At 48.1% G+C, this 26,095-nt stretch overlaps 1 protein-coding gene across 11 annotated transcripts in view; it reads right to left on the minus strand.

Annotated features, from left to right (window-relative positions):
• Positions 1-3,214: 3,214 nt before the first annotated feature.
• Positions 3,215-26,095, minus strand: part of GLI2 (GLI family zinc finger 2) — a 198,215-nt gene continuing 175,334 nt past the window's right edge. For all 11 annotated transcript variants that reach the window (XM_072875390.1, XM_072875386.1, XM_072875387.1 and 8 more), the window contains 6 exons: positions 25,426-25,557; positions 21,603-21,752; positions 17,736-17,900; positions 12,986-13,267; positions 9,485-9,821; positions 3,215-8,435 (listed from right to left, as the gene is read on the minus strand). In XM_072875390.1, the coding sequence (XP_072731491.1) occupies positions 6,079-8,435; positions 9,485-9,821; positions 12,986-13,267; positions 17,736-17,900; positions 21,603-21,752; positions 25,426-25,557 (3,423 nt within the window). In that variant the 3' untranslated portion in view covers positions 3,215-6,078. The remainder of the gene's footprint in view (positions 8,436-9,484; positions 9,822-12,985; positions 13,268-17,735; positions 17,901-21,602; positions 21,753-25,425; positions 25,558-26,095) is intronic.

The following is a 26,095-nucleotide window of genomic DNA, read 5'->3' on the forward strand; positions in this document are numbered from 1 at the left end:
ATTTCATTTGATCTATTTTAACCACCAGCACCGCACTGTAGCACGAACCTTGGTGCTTTGGCCAACATCCAGCTGTGAAATGTGTGCTCTTCTTCTGCATGATTCCCTCTGCAGGTGTCAGGAAAACTGTTCCTCATGCTCCTGAGTCGAAAAATCCAACTGTCTGTCTGTCAAACCCTGGCAGAGGGGATGTTTGTATCGGCAGAGCACTCTGGGGTCCTCCCCAAAGAGGAGCAGAAACAACAGGGAGAGAGGAGGTATTTGTGAAGGTTGTCTTTATCTGTAGACTTTCTGTATAGTGAACTGAGAGAGAAGGGGAGAAAGGGAAAGGGAAAGAGACTCCTTTAGAAGGCATTCAGAGTACCAGACCAAGCTTCTGCTTTGAGTCCTTCCTTAAATATCCTTTCTCTATGGAGACTAGCCTGGGCTGTACTTACTTAAGAGTTAAGACTAGCCACAGCAACCTAGACCAAAGATTTATGTAGCCCCATGCCCGGTTTTGTGGTGCAGAAGCTGCCTTTTGGGGTGTGTTGTCATGCCTGCTGCTCCTTGCTGATACCACCCTACAAATGATGGTAAAGGTGTGATGGCAAAATAGCCTTTGATGGACAGATGTAGCAGCCGCAGAGTTTGCTTTTTGGTAAGCCATTGATACTTAGAGAGACATTTCCAGCAAGTGCACCGTAGCTGAGTGCAGCAGCTCTTTCAAAGTTGACAGCAGGCAGGCCACTGTGCCCCTACATATCTGCCTGACAGGCCAGTGTGGGGAAAATGGAAATAGGGAGGGGAAGGGACCTGTGTAATGAATCAGAGGTGCTAGTGCAATTGGAGGAAGCTACAGTAGTCACAAACCTTCAGCATGTGTGAAAGCATCGCTTTTTGTTCTTTTTTTAATTTTATTTTTATTTTTTACAGCAAACATATTTAATATAGCCATTTCAAGTTTTACATGAAGCATAAATCAAAGAGAAATAAGTATATTGGCCACAACATAGGTTGTTTTGTAGCTTCTAAATTTCTTAAGTGTTAGGTCATTTTACTTACAAGTTAAATAGCTGTCTGCAAGAGGCCTTGGTTGGTCATAAATTGTCCTTCCAATAATATAAACCACACCATTTATTTACAACACGTATGCTCTTCCAAGTAGATCCAACAGCTCGTAAAGAACAAGAGCTCCTATGTCATCCCTACTGAGACCACTGCAATAAAGAGCCGTTGGAATGACTCCATACTCAGTAAGTGCAATCAGATCCAGCAACAGTAGCTTTTATGGGCTTTTTCTCCCCTCCAGGAAAACCTGAGATATTAGTGCTATATTAAAGAGCAGTGATGGTTTTACCTGGAGCAGGATCTTACTCCTCCTATGCCCCCACTTGTTTTGGGAGTTGAGTGAGGTAACACTCACCAAAGATGGTCAGAATCACCCCTGTTAGGATGGTTCATTTTCATAAGGGATATGATTTATTAAAAAGAAGGTTAATTGAATATTATGAAGCTACCACAGTAGTATAAACTCCAGGCTCTGGCTTATAAACAACATTTGTTGCAGAAGGGTTATTACCTGCTTACAATTGGGGCAATGAGCCTTTCGATCCCTGTTTATTCCAGGATGGCTGAGCAGTAAAAATGCACATGCTGGTACATGACCTCGGGTGGGCTCCTAGGAAATGTTGGCCTAGTTTAAGTAATAAATATGTTCTTACATAGGCAGAGGTGTGCCCTGATCGAACTCTAAAATGAAATACCAGCTAAAAGCAGCATTTGATCTAGATTAGAAACTCACTTTAAGTGTTTGAAGCAGAAAAGCAGTAGGAGCTGATCTGAGTCTCCAAAGCCTTTTGTCAATAGAAAAGCTCTGAACAATTTCCTTTTAATAATATTACTACATTTTTTTTAACGTGATTTCTGTAGTTCTTGGACAGCACAGAGGGGTGTGATATTTATCCAATGGATTTGCAGACTAACAGGATCATTAACACATTAATCAACATCTTAACACATTAATCAACATCTTGTTCACTGGCTCAACCTCAGACTGTGCTGAGGGTGACTAGATTGGTGCAAGCGATTCACAGGAGCATGGGATTCACCTCGCCCTACCGGAGAAGGTATCTAATCTAAGCTGGCTACGTGGTGTCTCTCTGTAATTAGTGAGGAGAGTGACAGACATCTTTCAGAGGAAAATCCACCTCATCCTATGTGTCTAAAACAGGAAAGATTAATTCTGTCTTGGGATATGCCAATCTCTTGCCATGGACTATGAGGGAACCCAGACAGTAGGGTGAAGATTTGTCCCAAACTTACCTGATTCTACCAATCAACTCAGCAGGGATCCTGCATGGAGGAAAATAAGGCCATCCCCTTCAGTTGCTTCTGCAGGAAACTGCTGGTTCACTCGCACCAAGTCCCACAGCTGATTCACTGGCCAACTGCTTTGCTCAATAGCTGACTTTATTCCAAACTTACTGCTGTGCCTGTAAGGATCACCTATGAACAGCTTCCCCACCCTCCCTTAAAGCTCTAGCCCTGTCCACACCAATCCACCTCTACGAAACCAAGTTGAAAATCAGCCTCTTGAGTGGCTGATCTAACTCTTGCTGCAGTCAAATGAAACCTTTCTCATCAGTGGGCTGGACCACCCTCTAACTGGATCATTACCGATGTATCTGTTGCTCACCATATCATTGCTTCCCATCATGTACATAGTGGACAGATTCATTTCTCCTTTCTTCAGACTCAATATTCAACCAGTCGCTGTCATGGCCCATCACAGCTCTGCTGATCTGTCCTGTTTCTGTCTCCTTTTGGACACTGACAAAGACGGTCAACAAGCCATTTTGCCATGAATCTTCTGGTTGCCAAATTTCTCCAGCCCTTGCTTCGAGCCCTTCTCCTGTGCTGTCCCTGCTGCATTGTCATCCTCCTTCAAACCCCCTCTGCCAAGAGGCCAATGAAAGCCACCTGGGCAGCATGGCTGTGCTTGCAGCAGCACCCCAGCCTCGCTGTCCCTCGGCCACCTCCAGCCATTGCTGACTGGAAGCTCTTCAAGGCAAGACCCCTGCACATCCAGCAGTGACACACACCAGGCCCATCCAGCTCCTCACCAGCTGTTCCTAAGCACCACCAGAGTCCAACTGATTAAGTTGACGTGGCAATAACAGACCAAGACCAACCACCATTACCAATAAAAAGCAATAACAACAGGCACAAGGAATTATGAAAAAAATTACTTTTTAATGTACAAAAGGTTTATATACAGGTTCAGCATGTTACCTCCGTTCTTATGATGTAGAAAACAGCTAAAAATGTTCTTAAGATATAAACTTGACAGAACAATTCACCTACAGTACTTTTAGTAATGATGTCTTCTATACATAATATATACAGTGCTGGAATGGTTATTATACTTTTTCAGTAAATGAAGAAAGACCACCACTGGAAAGTCTGAGAAATCTCAAGTCACTGGAGATTTGGTTTTGCTTTTGTATTTGATCTTTTGCTAATGAGATATCTGTGAAGAGGGACTCAGTAGCCATCGTTGCCCTGTGCAGCTGTTGAAAAAATCAGATTAGCAGTTGAAGGACACACGAAAGCCTGATCTGTCTCAGCACAAGGGATGCCCAGTTATACTCCAAGCGTCCAGGACAACATACAATGTCCTAAAATATGTACTGCCCTCTTTTCATAAATGCAAAGACAAGGGCAAGGTCACTAACTGCAGGAGAATATATACAGCGGACTATAAAACAATCCTTTAAACACAACTTTCTTGGGAGACACAAATAAACAGCCAGGCACCTTGCTTTGCTTTCCTGTCCTCATGCACCCTGGACATCAGCAGGAGGCACGGGGGCCTCGAGGGGCGAAGAGCATCCTGTGCACACCCTCTGCATTTGGGATGAGGACGGGTGAGATGGCAGGAGGCTGAGCAGCAGCTCCCTGCACCAGCCGTACCCAGGGCTGCCTGGCAGCAGGGCTGTCCCAACCCACCACTGCCAAGCACAGCTGCTGGTGTACCTGATACCGCAAAGTTTGCCTGAAGGTAACACGTGGCATTTTCTTGCCAGCCCCTGGTCATGCTGGGAACAGCGAGCCTGACATCAGTTTGTGCAAAAGGAAAGCACCTTTATAGAGCTGTCCCTGTCCCACACAGGGGACGGTGTCAGACGCAAGTGAGAACATCAGATTGGTATGAGGGGGACAGGGGAGACGGGAAGGAAAGAGTGAAGTTCTGCAGACGCTTGTCCGGTCAAGCTGTGAAAACCTGGGGGCGAATGTCACACTTGTCCCCTGCCCTTCAACATACTGGGTACAAAATATCTGATACTATGAGAGCAGGATGAGGAGAGTTGTCCTTATCCAACGAGATCAGAAGCTAAGCAAGGCCTCCTGCCCAAGTACACGCACCCCACCACTTCTACCCTTTTGTCTAAGGACAGTAAAAATAAATAATGCAACTAAGATTGACTTCAGTGCCAGGTGGGACTGGCCTGGAAACAGCTGATTGTTATTACAAGCAGTTATATTTTGGTGGAGGATTTGGCTTTGGGAGGCCCTGCTCCTCCCATCTCTTCCCCAAGGATGTTTCCAAGAAATTCTCACTGACCGAGCTACTATTTTGACTCAAATACCTGTTTTGAGACTATCCAGATGTTTGCCTATGCTGTAGACTGCAGGTGCAGTGCTGAACTGAACCAGGTTGGGTACAAAGAGTAGCTATATACTGTAGCACAAAGCACTAGCCAAACTAACGCCCCGGGCTGTCTATGGTATATTTTTTGGATACAGCAGCTCTTTTCATGCCGACCAAAGCTGTGGGACACGTTAATGCAGCACTGGGTACGTGCCAACAAGCCTCCTTGCAGGGCAGGGTGTATTAGCTCACGCTTGGCCTCGCATCAGTGCAGCCACACACCTCTTGTATGCATGGAGCCCAGGCAGAGCCCTGCATGGAGTATATTACACAGACGAACCCTGGCCAGATAAACCAGCGCCCACAATGCTGCCACAGTGCAAACTGGGCTGAAATGATCACAAAACTCTCTCCATCACCATCACTTTTGTATGTGAGCACCTTAGCATGGAAAACCCAACAGAAAGCGAAGCTGTTGCAAAGCTGCACAGGGATATGGTAATGTGTGCTTCAGAAACCTGACATTAAAGATGCATGCGGGGCCCCTGCAGAAAGTCACTGCGCTCAGAGGGTGCAGCGTTATGCGTGTGTGTCAGTCGGCACGCCGGAGCCTTCCTGCCACGGGGGATTATTTCCCAGTGATTGCTGTTCCCAGGCCTTTGCTCCACTCTGCACATGATATAAACCACGTTGTAAACACATCTGATCAAAGTGTGCATTCACCTTTTATGTGTCTCATCAATGTGTCTTTCCAATGTTTTCTCAGAAACACCACTATGTTTTTATAAATGTACATTTTATATACGCTTCTGGCAATACACTATATTTGATTTTTAAAGGAAGAGAGGCCTTGGCTACACGAAAGCATGGTAAGGCACTTTGCTGAGAAGCCGTTTGGAATCAACGCTCTTTGCAAGGTACAAAGGTATTTACGGTATAAAACAATACTGCTGGCAGAGGGCTTGTTTGGAGACGTAACTAAACCCTACTCTCATCAGAGCAGAATACATAGTATGGCTTTTATTCTGATCAAAACCGCATCCTCCCGCTTCTTTCTGGGGTGGGTTGAAAATGGATTTTTTTTCAAACATAACTAACGGAAAATGATGGGGAGTGCTATTTACAGGGCTGCTGGGGAGGGAGGGTTTCATCTCTAACCATGCTCATGCAGTCTCCTAGCTTGGTGGTGATATCGTTCAGTGCTCTGGGAAACGAAGCCAAAAAATAACACTAGAGGTGCACCCTTGTGGTGCTGAATTGCCTGGATATAGTTTACATAATTCTGTACAGAGACTTTTTAAAATTTTCATTTTGAATCCCTTTAATGTATTTAATACTTATTAAAAAAATCTACTCTATTGAAACAGATTATTTTTGAAAAGCACATTCATAAAACTGCTTCACGCACAGCCCCTTGGATAGCGTTAAGGCCTTGTACTTTACTGTTATGACATCATGTTTAGAAATTTACTCTCTTCCGCCAGCGTGGTTAGCATGGAGCTCATATCGCCTATTGCCATATTGCTTATTCCCGCGGGTATGGTGGGCAGTGTCAGAGAGTTTCGTGGAGTCGTCAGGCGAGAGGAGTTCTGGGAGAGGTTCTGCAGGATGCTGGGGCTCAGGGTTCCTGACATCAGGCTTGAATGGTCCCCATCGTCCATGATGGCATCAAAATCTATCTGGGGTGGCTCAAGACCTTGCGAGTCCACCGTGCTGGACACCTGGTTCGCTCCTGGGGAAGGCAGAGCGGCCGGCTTGCTGTTCAGCGCACACTGCTGCTGTCTGACCCGGCAGTCCGCGTGATTATCGAAGCTGCTGTTCTGTTCGTACATGTGGATTTGACCATAATAGTACATCAAATTATTTTCCCTCGTGCCGTCCGCACACTGCTGGGCCGGTGCCGGCAACACGTCGCTGGTTCTTTTATGTGCGGCCTCTGCTGCCTCCTGGCCTGGGCTGATGGTGTTTGTGGGTTGGGGAGTTCTCATGTAGCCCAGCTGCTGGATAGTGCGGAGGCCTCGGGGTCTGCTGGCCGGGCTCGGCTCGGGTGGAGGACGAGGCTGGACCATGCCAGGTGGATACGCCTGCGAGGCTGAGCCCATCATGCTCTGCTGAGGCTCAAAGCTGGGCTGGTTGGAGGTCATGACGGGCGGATGAAAGGCCTCCTGAGCCATGGGGAAGTTCAGGTGGGTCGGCTGAGATAAGTAGTCCTGCTGACTTGGTTCGTGCATGACCTGGCCCAGCATCGTGCGCTCACTGTTGCTGCCGACCATTAAAGAAGGGTCAGTCGCCATGTCCATTTGCTGAGGGTGAAGGTGGGGTCCGGACTTTGCTGCCATGCTGCTACAAGAAGGAGAGATCGGATTTGGGTTGCCACTGATTGCACTGGGACTCAGCATCTGATGAGGTTGGTTATACCCTGCATGCAAACCCAGATCGGGGTTCATACCAGGGCCTAGGCTCATTGGCTGCTGCCGCAGCTGCATACAGTTTAGCCTCTGCCCGTCCATGCCCACATTTCTTTGCATAAAGCTCTGCTGTGTTACATTCATGCTGTTCTCTGGCAGCTGCATCTGCTGCTGGTTGTAGTTCTGGTACTGACCAAAGTTCTGCTTCTGTTGGACCACCGCTAAGTTCCCTTGCGAAAACTGCTGCTTCGACTGATTGGACATGATATCAACCGTACCCGAGCTGACTTCGTTCCACTGGACGGGCATGTTATTTTTATTCATGTCTGAGGAAGCATCAAAGCTCATGGGACACTCTGCCATCATGGGTCCCAAGTGGCTCATACTCGCCTCGGCCACCGCCACTCTGCGCTGGCCGGGCAACGCTGGAGGCTGCAGCTTCCCGCTTCCCTGGAAACTCTGCATCTCATTGCTGTACCCCATGGAAGTGCTCTCAGCTGCTGTCCCGTTGCTCTGGGATTTGATGTACTGCACCACGTCATCTGGCAGCATAATGTCATCGTCTCCCACGGGCACCTCTGCCTCCCCGGACATGGCTTCCATGGCGATGTTTTCGCTGATGCTCAGCGGCCGGGGCGAGTAGGTGTGCCGGGGGAGGTTCCCGTCAGAGCGACCATAGCTCTGGAGGCCAAAATTTCTCCTGTCAGTGGGGTGTGGAGGATGGAAGGGGTTCATGCTGTTGGTGCTGTTGAAGCGGTGAACTCGTGGGAGGGCCTGGGGCTCTCCGGCAGGTCTCCTCACTGGGTCGCTTGCCCGCCTTGTGCAGTTGCCTGGCATCTCGTGAGGAAACACTGCAGCTGATGGGTAGCCATAGGTGTTACCATCGCTGCAACGCCTGGGGCCTGGCGGGAGGCGGATGGAGGGCAAGGTGGGGTCGGGTCCATCCATAAGTGAGATCCTGTTCTTCAGGGTCATCCTCTCCATGTTCGGCAGGGGAGTTGGAGGAGGGCCCCCCGTGGCAGCAGCGTACTTAGCTTTCAGCCTGTAGTGCTGAGCTGGTGTGAGGTTCAGCAGACCTGGCATCCCACTGCACTGGCTTGCCTCACTCGACCGACGGGAGGCATCCGTCGAAATCGGGTCGTAGGAGTCGGCAGAGCTTGTGTTATTGGGACGGTGCCCGAGCTGCGAAGCCTCACTGGAACGGCGGCTGGAGAAGTATGGGGAGATCCCTGATGATCTGCGGCTGACAGTGTAGGCGGAGCTGATGGTGCTTGTTGTACTATCACGGCGCTCGTTGAGTTGGTTCAGCATTGTAACCTCATTGACAGACAACTCCATTATTCTGGGATTAGGCAGCGTAGCAGAAGAACCACCACTGTTTTCTAGAATAGAGCCTGCGAGAAAGGTTGCAGGGAAGGAAAAGGTTTAGTTAGCTGAGAAATTCCACTTGGTAGTGTTCTTGGTGCCAGAATACAGACACACACCAAATATTTAACGAGAACGATACTGAATTTCATTTGCTGCCAGTGAATTCAAAGCTTCATTTCCAGCTCTGTGTCCACGCACAAAGAGCAAGAAGGCTGGGGAGAGAAGACAAGAAGTCCCTGCTGCAAAGTCTTTGCAATGTGTACCCCACTGATGCTCAGTTGCTGAGGAAGTGCCTCCACATGAGCTTCTCTTAGTAGGAAAAAAGTAGGACTGGTGTGAACAGTACCACGGGGACAGCACGTAGCTACAACCACAGCTGCTCACTGGGACAGATGCACAGCAGTCAGGGACAGGAGGCTGAGAGCCCAAAAGTTGACACTCAAAGGCTCTTCTCAGACTAAACCAAGAAGCTCCAATATACTAAGCCCTGAGGTTTAGTATAACCCAGGCCCTATGCCTTGGGACTTCTTGGCAAAGTTAGAGGAGCACTGAAGGGATCATAAAGATGCCTTTATCAGGAATCCCCAGCCAGTGGGAAACTAGCATATGAAACTATAGGCAATAGCCAGGAGCTCTCGAAATGACAAAAGGCCTGTCAGAGCAAGATCAAGGACAAAGGGCTTGTCTGGATTGCTGCTGTGCTCCAGCAATCTCCCTGGAGGCACATCAGCCCTTGGGGAATTGTTACTGCTGGAACAAACCCAAGCAGTCTTGCGGCTGCCACTGGGACAGTGAGGACAGCTGCGGCTGGGTCCTGGGCAGGCCCAGGAACAAGGACACCAGCACTTCTACCTCTTTTCTAGCTCTGTAGCACTGAGCATCTGGGTTTCTGTTGCACATCACCAGACGGCTGCGTTTACACCCAAGCTCTCCATTTTACCTGACATCTCTATCCAGCAAGGGCTGGCTCAGAGGCAGTAAGAAATGATCCTCCTCCAGGACAGACTCTTGGTTATGAAACCAGAGTCAAACTCTGGAGGATTCCTACAGGACATGGTCCAGGCCCAGGGCTTACCGTTTCCTGAGATGGGAGGCAGCTTGGTGTTTCTGGCTTGTGGAGCTGGGCTCACCCATGAGCAGGAATCCTTAACTGTCTTGAGTTTCTCTTTCTTGAGCTGTTCAAGTCGTTGCATCGTCGTCATGTGTTTCCTTAGCTGCAGGCTGACTGTCGAATTACCAGATGGGACTGTTGAGTCCACAACAGGAGCGTTGTCATCCAACGCCGTCAGATCTCCCAGACTTCCCCCGCTGTGCATGTTCATTTCTACTCCACTGTCATTGTTGTTGGTGCTGCCAAGGGGTGATGGCTCACTGCTGCACGACGACTGGCCACCAGGACTGGACTGACACATCTTGGGGAAGGAAAAGAGGAGGAGTTGGGCAGGTGGAAACATGGATGGAAAGAAACCAGGAGCACAACATCCTCAGTGGGCTCCACATGTTTGGCCCTATCCCAGGCTCTTCCCTCTCTTTTTACCCTTCCCTGCTGCAGGATCTCAGCTCTACCAGAGGGCAGGGGCACCTTCCCTAGAGGGGGACGGCAGGGCAGCACCCCACAGCTGGAAAAACTATGGTGGGTTCAACTGGAGGATGGAAAGAAACCAAATGCTGTTCCTCCAAAAGATTAAGGACAGATGCTTCTGGAAGAAAAGCAGCACGTTACCTGATTGTGCAAGGTATATTGCAGCAAGCACTGGCTTATCTAACATAGGATCAAGGCCTAAGTATTTCAGACACAACGTATTTCTGTCTTTAAAATACCCTAACAAATAATTAGGTTAGCTGACAAACTTCCCAGCCAGATAAAAACCTGGTTCACTGTTTGCAAACTCCCACTTGCAGATAAGGCAGATAAGCACCATAAATATTTATTTTATTTACATTAGGAATTGCATTTCACATTGAGTAGTTTATTTGCAGCAGACACTAAATGGTCTGAACTTGCTCTGAGGTAGCTGTTGCTGCTACCAGACAGGACGCCTGGCTTCTGCGCTTGAGGCCCATGCTCCAGCAACTGTCAGAAAATGGGAGTGTTGAAAAGGCAACGTACTTTGCCCCAGGCCAAAGTGGGAGTGCAGGGTGATGCAGTGTTTTACTTTGCTCCCTAGCAGCCCTCATGGGCAGGGCTGACTGGCTCTGATGGCCTCATTGCCCTTCAACTGGGATGATAGAAATTGCAAACCCAGGATTTAATGGCAAGTTGTGATGCTGGGAGAAAGGCGGCAAAGGGAATCCTCAGGCACTGTGTCCTCCCCCTTTCTACACTCAAGCAAATATCCCCTGTCCCTCCCCATCGCTCCACATGCCTCCGCCTCCACCCTGCGGGGGTTAGCTGGAGAGAGGACATCTGCAGGAGACCATGCTTTATACAGCTATTTTAATACAAAGGATTTCTTTGCTCACCTTAGTACCGACTGTCCTTAGGAAGGTAGAGTAAGGAAGGGTAAGTGGGAATAAAGAACAGATTGTTAGGACAAAGACAGCATTAACAGAAAGGACCATGTTAGTAAAAGGAGCAAGAGGGGAGTGCAGAATACAACACAAATTGCCAACATCACCCCCTCTCCCGTACCCCATCTTTCCTGCCTTCCCTCTTTAGGGGCCCAGATAAAAACCCCTAGGAGAGACTTCCCACTCATCTCCATGGGTTTGGGATGAGACCCAAAGATGGGTCAAAACAAGGGGCCTCGGAGTGATGGGAATCAGTGAAGTATCTCACCCCTCCCACCACCCTGACCTTAACCAGGAAACAGGAGTTGGACATGGGCCCGCCAGGTCAGATGCTGCCCGTTAGACGTGCACGAGTTAAGTATGCAGCGCTGGACGGGAAGAGTGGAGAAGAACATCCGACCCATGGCCCTGCCGCCAGCGAGATGGTTTGGCTGCAACCCTGGGAGCGCAGAGCCCTAGGAAAACAACCCCACACCTTCGGGAGAAACGGGGTGGGGAGCTGTGATTGTGTCCATGTTTTCATAGAAAAAAAAACCAACCAAAAAACCAAAACACATGGAGGAAGAGTATTGGAGAGAGGTCATTCTGTCCAGTGGTTCTCACACTCAGTTTTTGTAACCCAATACAGAGCCTCATCACAGTAAAACTCTTCCTTTAGTCAATTAGAGACACTTTGGATGTGAAAATACTCAATTCCTTCCTAACCGAAACATGCTGCTCATTAGTAATTTGTCCAACAACACAACCCTTAACCTTTTTTAGAAAATCTTTGTAGCTCCAGGGCATGTTATTTCATAGGAATAACAATCTTTTAGCCTGGATTCAAATCAAGAAAATATATATTTTGTAGTTCAAAGTCCTTTCAGCTCTAGTGAGAAGTCTGGGGACTATGTGAACACTCTCCTTTGCAGGTGAAGGACTTTTCTGCTGTATCCAGCCCATACCCTGCCCCACTCTGAGCTGGCGCAGCAGACCAGAACTTTGGGTACGAAGGTGAAGAGAAACATCAAAAGGTAAAAGTGACCCATGTGTTGCAATGCTCCATCTCCTCCACCAGCAGTGGTGTGCTGAGGAGCAGGTGGGCTCCCTGCATGGGGTGGAAGAGGCTTAAATATGTTTGGACCCATCACCATACACACCTTGTTAGCACCATCGGCCACACTACTGCCTACTGTGGAGCTGCTGTAATGGGCAGAAGGCTGATAAATGGTCTTTGCTTCAGCTGGTGGCCACTCATTGGGCTGTAAAGCATGATCACGGTTGACTGCAAGCCCACACTCTGTGGGCCACAGCATTGCTCCCATGTTTATTCCTGGTTTCACTCCCTTGCCCCATCGTCCCACTACAATTTTCTGTTGCATCTTGGAGTTGTGTACTGAACTCATGTGCTCCTGAGCAATCTGCTCTAGCCAGTCTTGCTTGAGCAGGGAGGTTGGACTAGACGATCTCAAGAGGTGCCTGCCAACCCCAGCGATTCTGTGCTTCTGTGTATGGTGGACAGGACTGAGGAATTGAACTTGCTTTAAGATACCCAACAAAAACAAACCAGCTACTTTTATCCCCACTGGCTTCATCAGACAGCCCACAACAGAGTTGTGCCAGCAAAACTGCTGTGCAGCAGCAGCCTGGAAAGAAAAACAGTGAAGGGTGCAGGGAGGAGGAGAAAAGGGACTGCTTAAGCCAGGACTTCTGCTTCAAGAGGCGTTCATCAATCTGTGCCCTATGGTCATCGCTCAATTTAAATTGGTGAGGTAGGTAAAGCTCATTTGACCACAACACTCTGAGTTTTACCCACTTTCACAGCACAGGGAGGCCAAGCTCAATACCGGGCATCACGTGGCCCCCATGACTATGAGGGCGGGAATTTGTGATGCTGGGTAGGAAGGTGCAAAATGTACAGGACTGTGCCCTGACCTGCAGTTTCATCTCTGGACTTGAACTCTAGGGTGTTGGCAGGTGAAGGGCAACTGCCCAGAGAGGTAAATGGCATGCAAATGCTTCACGCCCCCATTGCGTTGGAGAAATTAGGGGCCGTGTCATTTCTGCCAAGAGCAACTGCTCTTACCACAGAATTCTCCGTTTTTATCATTTTGACTTGTAAGCAATCCTCCATGCTCCTCGTGGTGCTGTTGGCCTCAGGGCTGTCCTCTGAAACCTTGCTGCTCTGCTTGGCGCTTGCCTCATTGTCCCCATTTTCCTTGAGCGGAGGTGGCCTCGGGTGAACATCATTGCGCTGCTTCTTCGTGACGTGGGCATCAGGCCCGTGCACAGTCTTGACGTGTTTCCTGAGGGAACTAGGGTCTGTGTACCTCTTTGTGCAGCCAGGGATTTTACAGACGTAGGGTTTCTGTCAATACAAGCAAATCTTGAGTTATATTTAGAACAAGCCCAAATATTCCCGGTACAGTGTATGGGCCAAGAAAATACAATGAGCATAGTGGCTGGCAGCAGCAAAATGTGGAGCATCATCTGCTCCACGGGATTCTGTAAGACTGAGATCTCTAAGATGTGATATATGGGCTGCTGATGATCCACACAGACCTGGCCAGTCATTTGATGTTGGCTAAAGTCCTTGTTTTCAGTTTCTGGATTAAAAGACAGCTAAGAATTCATTAAATACTTTCCTAATATTACTTTCCCATGTATGTATTTGCTTGGGTGGCCACAGGAATGTTTCCTGACTATGGATGGGAGGGAGGTGATGTAGGGGACTGGCCATAACACATTCTCTCTGCTAAGGTGGGGTCTACACCGAGAAATGTCTGAGACCTTCTGGCTGATGGAATTCCAGCAAAACCAAGCCAGACTGGATTCACCCTACCCAATCTATCATACCACTCCAGCACCTGTCACCTTGAAATCTGTTATTGTGCAAAACAAACCACAGGCATGCAATGTTTTTTTCAGATGATAGCACTCTAGTCCTGAATTCATGAATCATTGATTGCCACAGGAAAACAAGGCTGAAGTCATGCTTCTGAAAACAGAAGTCAGCAAACAGATACTTTTCTTCTTTTAACTTTTTTTTTATTGAGTTTCCAATTCCAAAGTGTATTAGTGCTGCAGTTGTTTGAGCTGGTGCTGCTGTGCTGGAAGCTCCGAATTCATCACAAGTTCCGCTTTCAGCCTCACAGCTACTCTAAGTATTTTTCTGCCAATGCACTAGGATAGATCCATGAAAAAAACCAGATAGATGCTGTTTGAAGGCTACCCAAAAATGACCATTCCTATTCTTTTTTTTATCTGTTTTGTAATTTCGTCCAGAAGCTTAAGTGAAAAAATACAAAGGAGTATATATTCTTTGCAGAAAGCCAGCATCATCACATGAAAAACACTGAAAGTCTGTTTTTTATTCAAAAGCATGCTTCCTGACTGATCTAGGCACATCACTTGAACAAACGAAATCCTTGTAACACCCCACTGAGGTAAATATTTAATATATTTTAAAGCTGGGTAAACCAAAGCACAAAAAGTAAAATAGTTTGTTTATAAATCTCATGCAACCTTTTGGATGAGGCATTATAGAAATATTTTTGCTGCTATTAAAACCTATTCTAAAGAACAGAACCCCCAGCACATGTGCTAAAAAACCCTACATAAAACAGTTCAAGGATTTTTTATAAAGATCCTTTAGGCCCAATAATTCTGATTTTTCAGACACCAGCAATTAGGGTAACACGATCACTGTTGCTTGGACAGCAGACACTCCACCTAACGGGGTACAACCATCCTCTTCATCAGGCCATACCTCCTGCAACTGAACTGAGCACAACTGCTGTGTTGTTGGCATGCCTTCATATATCCCCTGGGTTATCCAGATTCTGACATCTAATGCAATGTATGCCCTAGTGAAGTCAACAATCTAGATATCTCAGTTGCCTCCCTCCTACTCCCATACACATACAGCATGATACTCCTTAGGGCGGGAGAACTGGAGAACTCCCCAGGCACTCAGCAGAACTGAATTTTTGCATTTTACCCTTGTTTAGCTTGAATTGGAGAAAATGTCACTCCGAGCCTTTGGCTGGCCATGAACTCATGCTGCTCTTTTGTGTATGCACTGGAGAGTGGTCACAGGATGAAAGCCCTTTTCCCAGGAGTAACTTTGAAGGTATCCCCTGAAGGGATTCAAATACTCACTGAAAGTTTAAAATGAAATAGTGCATGTGACATTTCAACAATCAAACAAAAGCCAGCATAGTAAGATATCCCCAGCCTTGAACTTCGGCATGTTTAGACCATACACCTACGTCTTGTCACACAAAGATGGAGACAAATACAGGGAACCTGGAACTTCCCCCTTAGAGGAGGCATGGATGACTAACTCTCAATCTGTGGTGTATCCCAAGTAAACACTGCAAGCAGAGGAAAATATTTAGTAGGTAGCTAGGAACCACAATAGAGTTACCAATGGCTAATGGGAAATATAAACAGCCACAAACTCCTGCTTTGCATCCATGTGATTTTGTCAGCCAAGATCTCAGTGCAGTTTGCTAACCTACTGGTCATGGCCACAGCCGGTTGCAGGACCCTCATCTTAGGCCCACTGCCCAATGCAATGAGCTTTGCTATGAGGGATGTCATCTGTTGCAAAGGATCATGTTATATGTTCCTTAAAAAGAGGGTGTCAAATATATGGCCCAGAGAGCCATTATATGCAGCCTACAGATGTCCCACAAGTCTTGGGGCATGCCTGTGTTGCATCAAGGAGGGTTGAACAGCAGTTCAGGAGTGAGCATGGTCACAAAATATAAGATCATGCAGTGCCGTGTAGTTCTCATGGTAAGGCTCAGCTGGTCTGGTACAAATACTCCACTAGTCGCTATGCTGTTTCTGCACCTGAGAAGGCTTTGGCATCCTCCAGGGGAAGCAACAGCAGAGGATAAAAGCCCCATCTGTTATTGGAGTCTTTAATTTGTGTTGTTGGATGCAGCCTGTGCCAAGTGTCGGTATATTAGATCAGGGTCCACCATAGACAAGGAGTTGGATGCTCCTGCCCTACAGCCTCACCTTCTTGTACAATGGGAACCCAAAGGAGCAGACCTTCAAGTGTGTCCAAGCTCTGCACAGACGAAGTGAGGAGTTATCCCAGATACAGTGCAGCTCCTGATCTGGATACCTTGGGAAACTGAACCCATCAAAGAAATGACATTTAATAATACAGCCAAAGCCAAAATTCCACATGTAGGAACATGGGACACCAGCTGGCCCAACACAAGGGAAACTCTGGCCTGCCTAGGAAGGATCCTGGAAAAGCTCTGGGAATCTGAGCTCAGGTCATCTACGGGCAAAAAGTAGCTCACGTACTGCTTCAGTGTGCACAAACTGGGCAGAGCGAGTCTGTATCCAGCACTGAAAGTTGTACCGGCAGTCTTGATCCATCCACAAGAGAATCCTTAGCGATGGAAGAGAGGTGCAAAATTGATTTAAGGACAAGAAAAAATGCTGCAGTAATGGGAATCTTCGGTGACTTGATTGACTTATTTAGCTTATGACAAAGCAGATGGAAAGTGACTTAACACTGTAGTGTTAGGAGGTGGAAATAGCAACAATGAAAGGGACATTGGATCCAGCACAGGAGAGAAATCATCCAGGGCTGGAAAACAGGCAATTTCTAATACCTGAAATGTGAGATTAAATCACGACTGCCTACCTTTCAGGAGAGCTTTAACAGAGACCAAATGATGTTTTAGTCAAACACCAGTTACTGGGAATGCGGGTTGCTGAGCAGACAACAGGTTGCATGTCTTGTTGGTCCCTCCTGGCCTCAACGTCAGTGTAGCCTCAAACCAATCCCAAACTACCCAGTGCCAGTGCGGATATGGGTTAATTTTAACCTGTGTCCTGCTGGGGAAGTGGCTTACTGGTGAAGGACAATCCTGACGTTTGGGTTCATACCCAAACCAATTCAAATAACACTGGGATCCAGGTCATTCATTGCGTCCATCTCAGCATCACATAGCATGGAAGGGCATCCTAGACTTTGAGTCCTTATTCTGACTCCAGCAGAATCTCTGAAACCTACAGAGCTTTGGTTATCACTGACAGATATTATGCCAAAGATAGAAATACTCCCAACAAGCCCTTTGTAGACACAGCATCTCTTTAAAAAGCTGTCATCCATGGCAATTGTATTCCATTCTCCAATAGTCTATATTTAACTGTTGCAAATTAGGCTACAGACTGAATTCCTCATGGCTGCAAACACTATTAGAACTTTGGAGTGTTGTTTTTTCTTCCCCTGTCAGCTAATTAGTGGTAATATAAATTTCAATCGTCGGCCATGGTTGATTGCAACAGACCATCACATGCGTTACAATAAAGGCAATTTCCTCTGCTCCCCAACTACTAATAGTGGGTCTTAATTAGCCAAGGTTAACAAAGCATTGCATTGTGCTCTATCATTGTACATCAAACAATGAAGGGAGCATTATTTCCAGAGCGTCAGGATCCAGGGTAGCTGTTATACTACTGCAAGTCTGCTCCACAGTAATATTAAACACCACATGCACAACTGTACAATCCTATTTGCACTATTAAAAATCATAAATTTGGAAAATTCTAGCTTTAATTTCCAAAGACGATTAAAAAGTTTGCATACTTTAACATCTGTTTATGATTTCAAACATGGCTTTCATAAATATAAAGCTAATGTGGTCTGGCTCTCCAGCAAAATAAATCCCATTAAAAAATAAGAAAAACCTCTCATTACAGTAGGTTTCTTTTTACATGAGTCCAGCGTGTAAAGTGTATTTTTATTGTCAGCAAAATTAAAAAAAAAGCCCTCCGTTGAGCTGCGGTGAGCCCAGGCTTACCTCATTGGAATGCGTCCTGTTCTGGTGCTTGGCTCTGTCCGAGGCATTGGAAAAGGCTTTATTGCAGCCTTCGTGTTCACAGACATAGGGTTTTTCTCCAGTGTGGGACCTCAGGTGTGTCTTTAAGTTCTCCAGGCGGGAATAGGCTTTGGAGCAACCCTCAAACTAAAATAAAAAAACACAAGAGGAGTGATTAATTAACCAGAAAAATTTGATTTTCCCCCTGCCTAAACCCTTCTCATCTGTTTCTCATTCTTTCTTTTTTTCTTCCATTTAAAGGGCTTGTGTTTTAGGGAACAACATCCACTTTGTTGGGAGAATTCACTTCCCTAGGCAGGCTGAGAGTTTCAGCAGTGATTCATATTTAAGGTGCTGCTCCTTGTTAGGTACCCACCTGACATTTCAACAAGAGACTCTTTTTTCCAGCAGGGTTGAACACCCCTCCACTCCTTCCAGGGCTCTCTTAGACCCTCCTGCCATCCCTCTGCAGCCAACGCACTCAGAAACGGAGGCCCTCTTCTTCCCACCCAAAGAACTGACGGCTTCTTGACAGTTTGACCAGCCTTGCAACTTCACTAGCACCAGCTCTGGAAAGGCCAGACCATTCTCTAACACACAAGCAGAAATCTAGCAAGCTTTGAAGTTTCCCAAATTACAGCTTGGGTCTACTCTTGGAGGATGCTGTGGTCAGGCCGTCTGACATTACCAGTTTAAAAAACAAGACTCTCAATCTTGAAGACAGATGGATTTTTGGATGACAAAACAGGCCAGGAACCTTCCTCCTGGAAGGAAACCAGCTGCCCACACAACGAGAAGGAGCAGCTTGGGAAACATGGTGAGGCTTCGGGTGATGTAAGTCCTGCCACGCTCCACTCTGGCTGGGCTGAGGGCTTCTCCCTGCACCTGCCCCGTCTGCAGCATGGCAGGATTTCACCTCAAACCAAGGATGCCATCTTAAATGCTCTTTGATGAAACTAGTGGGAACTTACAAACACTGGAAGAGGTTTTAAGAAATGCAAGGCTCCCTTCCAAATTCTAGCTAAATGCTGCACTCACTGTTCAGCCGGGAGCACTGAAAAGCCCATGCTGCACTTCCTATGCAAGCACCTTAAAACACACTTTAAATTTCAACAAGCCGCCCCTCTGTTGCAATGTATGCAAGCCGCAAGGCACTGTATTTTAGTCAGATCACTTAAACGTGTCTACGAGTTCAGTCCCGATGTGACAGGACTTCACATTGCTATGTTTGAGTCTTGGGCAGTGAAGAAACTGGTTTCATAGCAGGACAGGTCATGCCACAGCTGAGTGTCTGATTTCCCTGTGGGCATCTGAGTGGTCGTATGTGTCCAGAGATCTGGCCCTTCTGGGCAAAGGCCAAAGGCACCTGCATGCAATAGCAACAGTACCTGTCTCCTTGTGCTCCATGGGCATAGGATTCGCCTACACTGCTAAGGAGTGAGGCAAACATGCTGCCCGTGAAACCCACGAAGCATATAGGCACAGGCTGATCCCATATAACTTTGTTGTGCTGGAAAAGAAGTAGGGTTACTTAAGCTTCCCTTTAAGGTCTAGCATAGGGATGGTGGACATAAGGCAAACTTGCTCTGCTCTCTTGAGATAGCCAGATCTCTTCAAGGACAGTAGGAGCATCCTGCAAGAGCTGATTCCTTCCACAGCTTTGTTGGGGTGGGATGGATCCAGTTCCCCTTCCTCAGACAACTTTCATTAGCCCATTTGGCCCATAGAACATGCCACAACTTTGAAGTAGCACAGTATATCCCTTTCTTCTCTTGCCCTGTGCAAACAGTCCTTTACAACTCAAGTTGCTTACGGTTATTGAAATACATCATTCCACTTGCTGGAAAACAAAGGGAACTCAGCACGAGGCAACTCATGTATCCATTCTGGTTTTGTTGGATACTGACACAAAAATGCAGTTATAAAGAGCAAAAGTACTGAGGCCACATTTTCAAATAAGAGCTTCTCAGCAAAGCAGCCTGTGCATGTTCAAAGCAGTTGTTCCCACTCTTACGTGTGGATTTGATTATGTCAGTGGGAGTTCTGGCTGTCATCTGTTGAAATAATCCTTGACCAAATCCCAGGCTGCAGTTGGGCTCATCTGTAGCTTTATGTACACCACAAACTTCTTGTCTGAAACAAATGGCGCTTTGAAAAATCACTGCCAGACTTGGACAAGGAATGCTCTGCCACAGAAGGGCACCGTCTGCAGAGCTGCCGTGTATTCCAGGCAATTGGAAACCGGTGGTACTCCAGTTTGGGGAGAGTTGCTGTGGAGGGACTGCAGTTTTCCAGGAGGCAGAGGATGACTTGAGACTCAAACACACACAGCCTTGCCATTGCTCCAGTGCGACACAACTGAGGCTTGAAAGAGGCAGGATTGTGCAGCGGTGCTTTTTCCTGCTCCATTACAGCACTGAAGAGGATGCAGTCCCTGATGCTTTTTGTCTCCTGAGTCCCTCTACCTCCAAGGGCAGGGCTAGACTTTCCCCCACTGCTCGCTTTGTAGCACATCGACAATCAATATTCCTTGATACTTTTAAGGAAGATTGGTAAAGCACTAGAACTGGGCAAAGTGCTTTAGAAAATTAAAACAAAGGACATGGCCCTGTGCCCCAGGGAGCTTATGCACTAAATTAAATGAACACAGGGTTGGAAGATTGATAAAGGAGTCATGCAGCAAGCAAATCATACATATCCTAATATTTGTAAGCAGGAGCTGGGGTAGAGCCAGGGAGGGAGCAGGGCTGGAAGTGACTAATGGAGCAGAAGAGGAGGAAGATATGGGAGGAGGGCTCAGACATCTGCTGAGCAGAAAGAGAGACTCATCCCTGAGACTCTGGGGAGAGGAATGGTGTAATGCTGACAGCGGAGAAGGAGGAGAAGGCAGGAGCAGAGGATATCAAAAGACAGGGATGAACCTTTGGGAGGAAAAAGGTGTGAAGCATATGTGGAAAGAGATGGTGAACACCCCTCCTCTCCTACCAGTTGACCACAGCCACTAAACTCCACAGCTCACTTCTCTCTTGTGATCCCCATCAGGCATCCTTGGCTGCCCCACGTCAGCCAGTGGTTCGGTGGCAGACTCCATGTGTGAGGGCAGATACAGGCTTTAATATCTCGAGGTTGAGGAGGAGGTGAGCCCAGGTCTCTCGTGCTAGATGAGCCTGTACCCACAGGGCTGAGATACAAAATAGCACCCTGTGCTCTTCCTCAGGCAGTGTTTAACACTAGGCACAGTGCTGCTTGCATGCAGAAGGTATGGGGACTGAGCTCCTCTTGGGGTTTAAGCACCCAGGGGTTGACCTCACCTCTGGATTAAGAGAGCAGAGGCAGGAGGTGTTGGGCCAGCTCCTCAGGCTGGAAAGAGGCTCGAGTGCACACTCGGGTATGTGGGTGAGGGAAACTTGCAGCCCCAGCAGCAGTACTGGTTGATGCCGAGTTAGACACAACCAGGGTTAGGTGGTTCCCCACAGTGCGGGGTTACCAGATTTCCTTCTTGGATGTAAGCAGCTAAATTGGCTGGTTTTCCACCTTAAGTGACTTGTCCTGAGTCACTCTGGATCTCTGTGGTAGAGCTGAACCCATTTTCCCCAAGGAAATGCAGTTTTGCCCACTAATACCTTGACCACCCTTCCTGACCGCTTGCCCTGTCCCCAGGGTGTAACCTGCAAGTAGCTATAACCTGGACACAGAGAGCTGGACTGGCCCTGAGCTGGGTGCCGGCAGGTACCCTGGGAGAGCCCTGCTTGAAGCCATGCCTGTGTCGGCACACACTTTTGTGTGACTACCAAAGTCCAGTGTCCCACTTGCCAAGCTGAGATACACCGTGTGTCCCTGCCAGCTCACCGTGCACTTGTGTGGCTTCTCTCCGGTGTGCCTTCGCATGTGCACCACCAACATGTACTGAGCCTTGAAGGGCTTCTGCTCCCGCGTGCAGTCCTGCCAGCGGCAGACAAACTCCTTCTTCTCCCCATGGATGTGATCGTTGTTGATGTGCTGGTAGAAGAGAAGGGAGAAGCAGGTCACTCCTGGAAGAGCTGATGTCAGTGAAGCACGCATAGTGCTCCGAAAGCCAGCCGTTCCCTCCCCAGTGCTTGTGGTCAGGCATTGCACCTGGGTCCCAGGTGCACAGATAACACCAGGGACACGGGATCCAGCTCTGCGGTCTGGTGCGTCCTGCAGGAGAAGGCACACAGCACCCAGCACACGAGGTGCTGGGTCCAAAGCAGCTATAAATGGGAGGTTTGCAAAAGCAATGAGGACCCATGGTGCCAGGGGGAGAGGAGTACTCTCAGTGTCTCCTGGGCTGCCTGATGCCACTGTTGCGGGGGGATGACAGAGTAATTTTTGCCTCTGCTGAACCCTCCTGTGCCACATCTATGCAGCTGTGACCCTTTCTGGGGCGTTGCTGGAGGATGAGGGAGAGGAGGAGACAAGCCTTTGTTGGACTCGATCTTAAAGGTCTTTTCCAACCTAAATGATTCTATGATTCTAACCCTGCTTGCGCACCAGCCCATACTCCGGCCCCAAGACATCCACCTGCTGTCCAGCGCTGGCGGCTGGCAGGAAATGACAGCATCTGCGAGCTATGCGCTAAGGAAAACTCTGCGGCCTCAATTACTGCTAATTACTTGGGTCCGTAAAATCCTGTGCTGGGGCGTTGAAAAGCGAGACCCAGAATGGTGCCTTCGTCCACCCTGGGAGGAAGATGAGGGTTGCTTTTTCCCAGCCTGGGGCAGATGAAGCCCTGATGAAAATAAACAGAGCCGGAGACCAGCCCGTCAGCAGCGCTGTTCCCGCAGTGGCCTTGTCTCTCTGAATGGGGTCTTGCTGCCAAAAATAATGCCTGTCCTCGCTCCTGTGTTTTCAGCAGACATTCACTGACAGGAAATCCTAAAATAAACCACTTTGGGTTTGGGTTTTTTTTTTTTGCACTGAGATTTTTTTCCAGCCCCCGCCTTTGTCCCCCCGGCCAAGGCCAGGCGCACATGTTGCGGCTTGGGATGAGACTTTCTCAGGGTGCTGGGGCAGCACGAGGACACAAAAGCATGTTAAAACAGAGTCATTGCCCTTCACGGTCCCAGCTCAATCCAGCCCTGGCATTTTGTGTGCTGCGGCCCAATCCTGGGGACAGGGACCTGCTGCTTGGGGCACCAGGTCTACCCAGGGGCAAGAGGAGGTGTGTGGAGCTCAGCTGGTCCCTCAGGCACCACAGCTAAACACCAAGAGCCAAAGCTGTGTGCCGGGAGGGTCGGGGGAGGCTGGGTTTGGGAGAGGTTTCGGATGGGTTTGGAGGTCAGCTGCCTATGGTTCTGGTTTTATAACATGGCATCGGTGTGAGATTTTAGCCTCAGATGGTGGAAATCTAGTGAACCCCCCAGGAGACCTGTGGACATGCTAAACCACATCCAGACCAGACTGGGAAGATATGTCTCCTGGCTCTGTTTGTGTGGGAGTCTGACTTGCAACCAAGACTACGCATGGCAGTGCTAGGAGTGGGGGAGTGCACCGGCTCGCCCATTCGGTCCTGCTTGGGCCACAGGAAGACACATTTATGGGAGGGGGACTGTAGTCCCCCTTCAGGCTTATTAACTCACTGTCTGGGCAACATCTGCTTCCCATCACATGGTGGAGGAGCAGTTGCACAACTCACCACACTTCAGCTACGGCTCCATAGCCCCCATCAAACCCCCACCTGGCCGGACGCTTTGCTTGGGCTTCTCTCAAATTGTGAGTGTGACCTTCAAGGCTGGGAGCAGCAGTGGTGCTTGTAAAAATATGTCCTCACTCCTGCTGCTCCCTGTTGACGCACATTTCTGCCACAAGCTCATTACCCGCTGTGTGTGGAGAATGGACCCTGCACGCCCAGGTACTTTGCTCTGCACACAAACTAGAGTTTTTCCATGCACGGTGGGATGCCGCCTTCTCAGAAGGTGGCCCACGACATCTGTATTTCATTTGCATGTGTATTTTGGGCATCAGAAATCCACAACCCATGTTGCTAGTAATCATAGTACAGAAGCCTCCGTTTTTATAACCTTCCAAATTTAGGAAAATCTTGGACATTCTGTCAAATATTTTTCTTTGGGTTTTCTCTGGAAATAAATTGTGCTGAGCTGCCCAGATCTGCCCTGCACTTTGCTCTGGGTAGAGGTAAAGAGTTTTTCTTATGTCTGAGAGGGAAATGCACAAATACTGCTGGACAAATGTGACCCCAGTCCATCTGACAGGGCTGCTGTAGTTTAACCCCAGAAAAGCAATGCCCCGTGGCATGCAACGTACAACCCATTAAGCACCTTATCACTCATTTGGCCCCGAAAATAATTTCCAAATCTGTCTGTACTCAAGGACTTGCTGCACTGAACCAGTGACTTCTGGCAGAGGTGGGCAGGTGCTAGCCTTAGATGGAAGAAGAGCACATACTCAAAATTATCATTTAGAGTGTGGTCCCTCTGGGCTAAGATAATGTTTGTGTGCAGAGCTTGGGGAAACAGAGACCGATGCCTACTTGGTGGCATCTAAACATGACTAAAATTAAGATATATAAAAAAGGATGAGAGCAGACACGAGCTCTTCGAAAGAGGGCTACACGTGAATCACACACCCCTGGCAGGCTTGGAGCCAGGCTGAGGCAAGCAGCAAATGGCTGAAGGGAAAGGAGAAGATAGTGACTCCTGTCACAAAATTTGCTCAATCCAACATTTTGCTGCAAGCAGCAGGGTTGCTGGGGCTGGTGAATTCCCAGCAGCTCTGGGCTGGCTTCAAACAAATGGGGCTCACACCACAGATCCAAAATAAGGACGGGGAGGGTGCTAGGCTGGGGGCAAGATGGGGCTCAGACACAGATCACACCTGATTTCACAGGGACTCACTCCAAGTTTGAGGGATTTGTTGACCCCAGAAGCCAAAGGAAACCAAAGGGTGGATTCCCAGGTGAAGCAAAGCACACAAAAGGTTCTTGGAATTAATTAGAACTGAAAATCTGATTAATGATTTGGTTTGGGGATCCTTCAGGGAGCAGTTTTGAGACTGGTTTGGGGATATCACTGTGATTACGGAAGCCCTATTTCCCAATTTTTAAAAAATCAACCCACTTTCTCTATTTCAGGCCCTGATGGAGACACTGGAGCATGTCTCCAAACTCTGGAAGTGCTCTATTTTTGTGGGAGGGATGAGCTGAGCAGGCCAACAGCCACTAAGTGATATGGCCCCACAGCTCATGCCACAGCAGCATAAAAGACTTTCACGGCCTGGACAAGGATGGAGGACAGTATGGACGATCCTTGACCCATAGTTGCTGTAGATGTGTGGGGAGGCTCAGTGAATATGGCCAAGGAAGAGGGAAGGGCTCAGCCCCCTTCCCCATTTTCTAATCAGGTCCTCTGCACGGAGCCTTCTGTCATTGGGTCATGCATGAGGGAGACCGAAACTGCAGCCTCAGCAGCTGAGAAGAGAGCAACATCAAATAATCTATGAGAAGCTTCCTGCAGCTAAACTCCTCAGGGAGCAGCGACCTGCTTTGGCAGTGTTTACACACCGTATCTCTGATTTGCACCTTTAGTAGCTCCCAGAGTGAGCTCTGGCTGTACAGCTGCTAGTGATAAAAAATGACAACAAGTGCACAGAAACCCAAATTTATCGCTGGGCTTTCCTCCCAACCATTACTCACATGGACGAGCTGCTCTTGAGTGTCATATTCCTTTGTGCACCCTTCCCAGTGACAGTTCGTCTCATAAATAACCTCAGGCTCCTGTTTACATTCATCCTTATCTAGATCTTCTTTCAGGTCTGTCAGATGCTCCTGCAACACACAACGGTGCATTGTATAAGGTGAACTTCTTTCATCTGAATTCCTCCGTCACTCATAGATTACAGGGCAGGTATCAACTGATCACAAAACTGTGCTCATTGTGGCAACATACCATCCTTGATTACTGTGAAATAATGAGTTACAGAGTTTTGGTAGAAATGGATCAGAGTTAATGACAAGACACGAAACACCCTGAAGCCACAATTGAAGCGGTGGCTGGCTCCAGCCAGGTCGTGGGCAGTCCCAGGAAGGGCTGGAGAAAGGAAAAGGCTGGCTTTTGACCTTTGGTTTCGCCCTTTGCTGGAGCAAAACTTCTGATCTGGGGGGAGTGGGGAAATATGAGCATGAAGAAACCACAGAGCAGTCAGAGCCTAGTGGTTACCACACTCACCTGACATGGGTTGGGAGGGGGGGTTCCTGTTTTCTGCATCTTTCAATAGATCAGAAAATTATACCTAACCCTTATCCAAAGATTTATGCCTGCAGGGTGCTCCACAGGGACAAAGTGGTGAGCCCCCAAAGCACTCCC

Source organism: Ciconia boyciana, chromosome 10 (genome assembly GCF_034638445.1).
Source record: "Ciconia boyciana chromosome 10, ASM3463844v1, whole genome shotgun sequence".
NCBI classification, from domain to species: Eukaryota; Metazoa; Chordata; class Aves; order Ciconiiformes; family Ciconiidae; genus Ciconia; species Ciconia boyciana.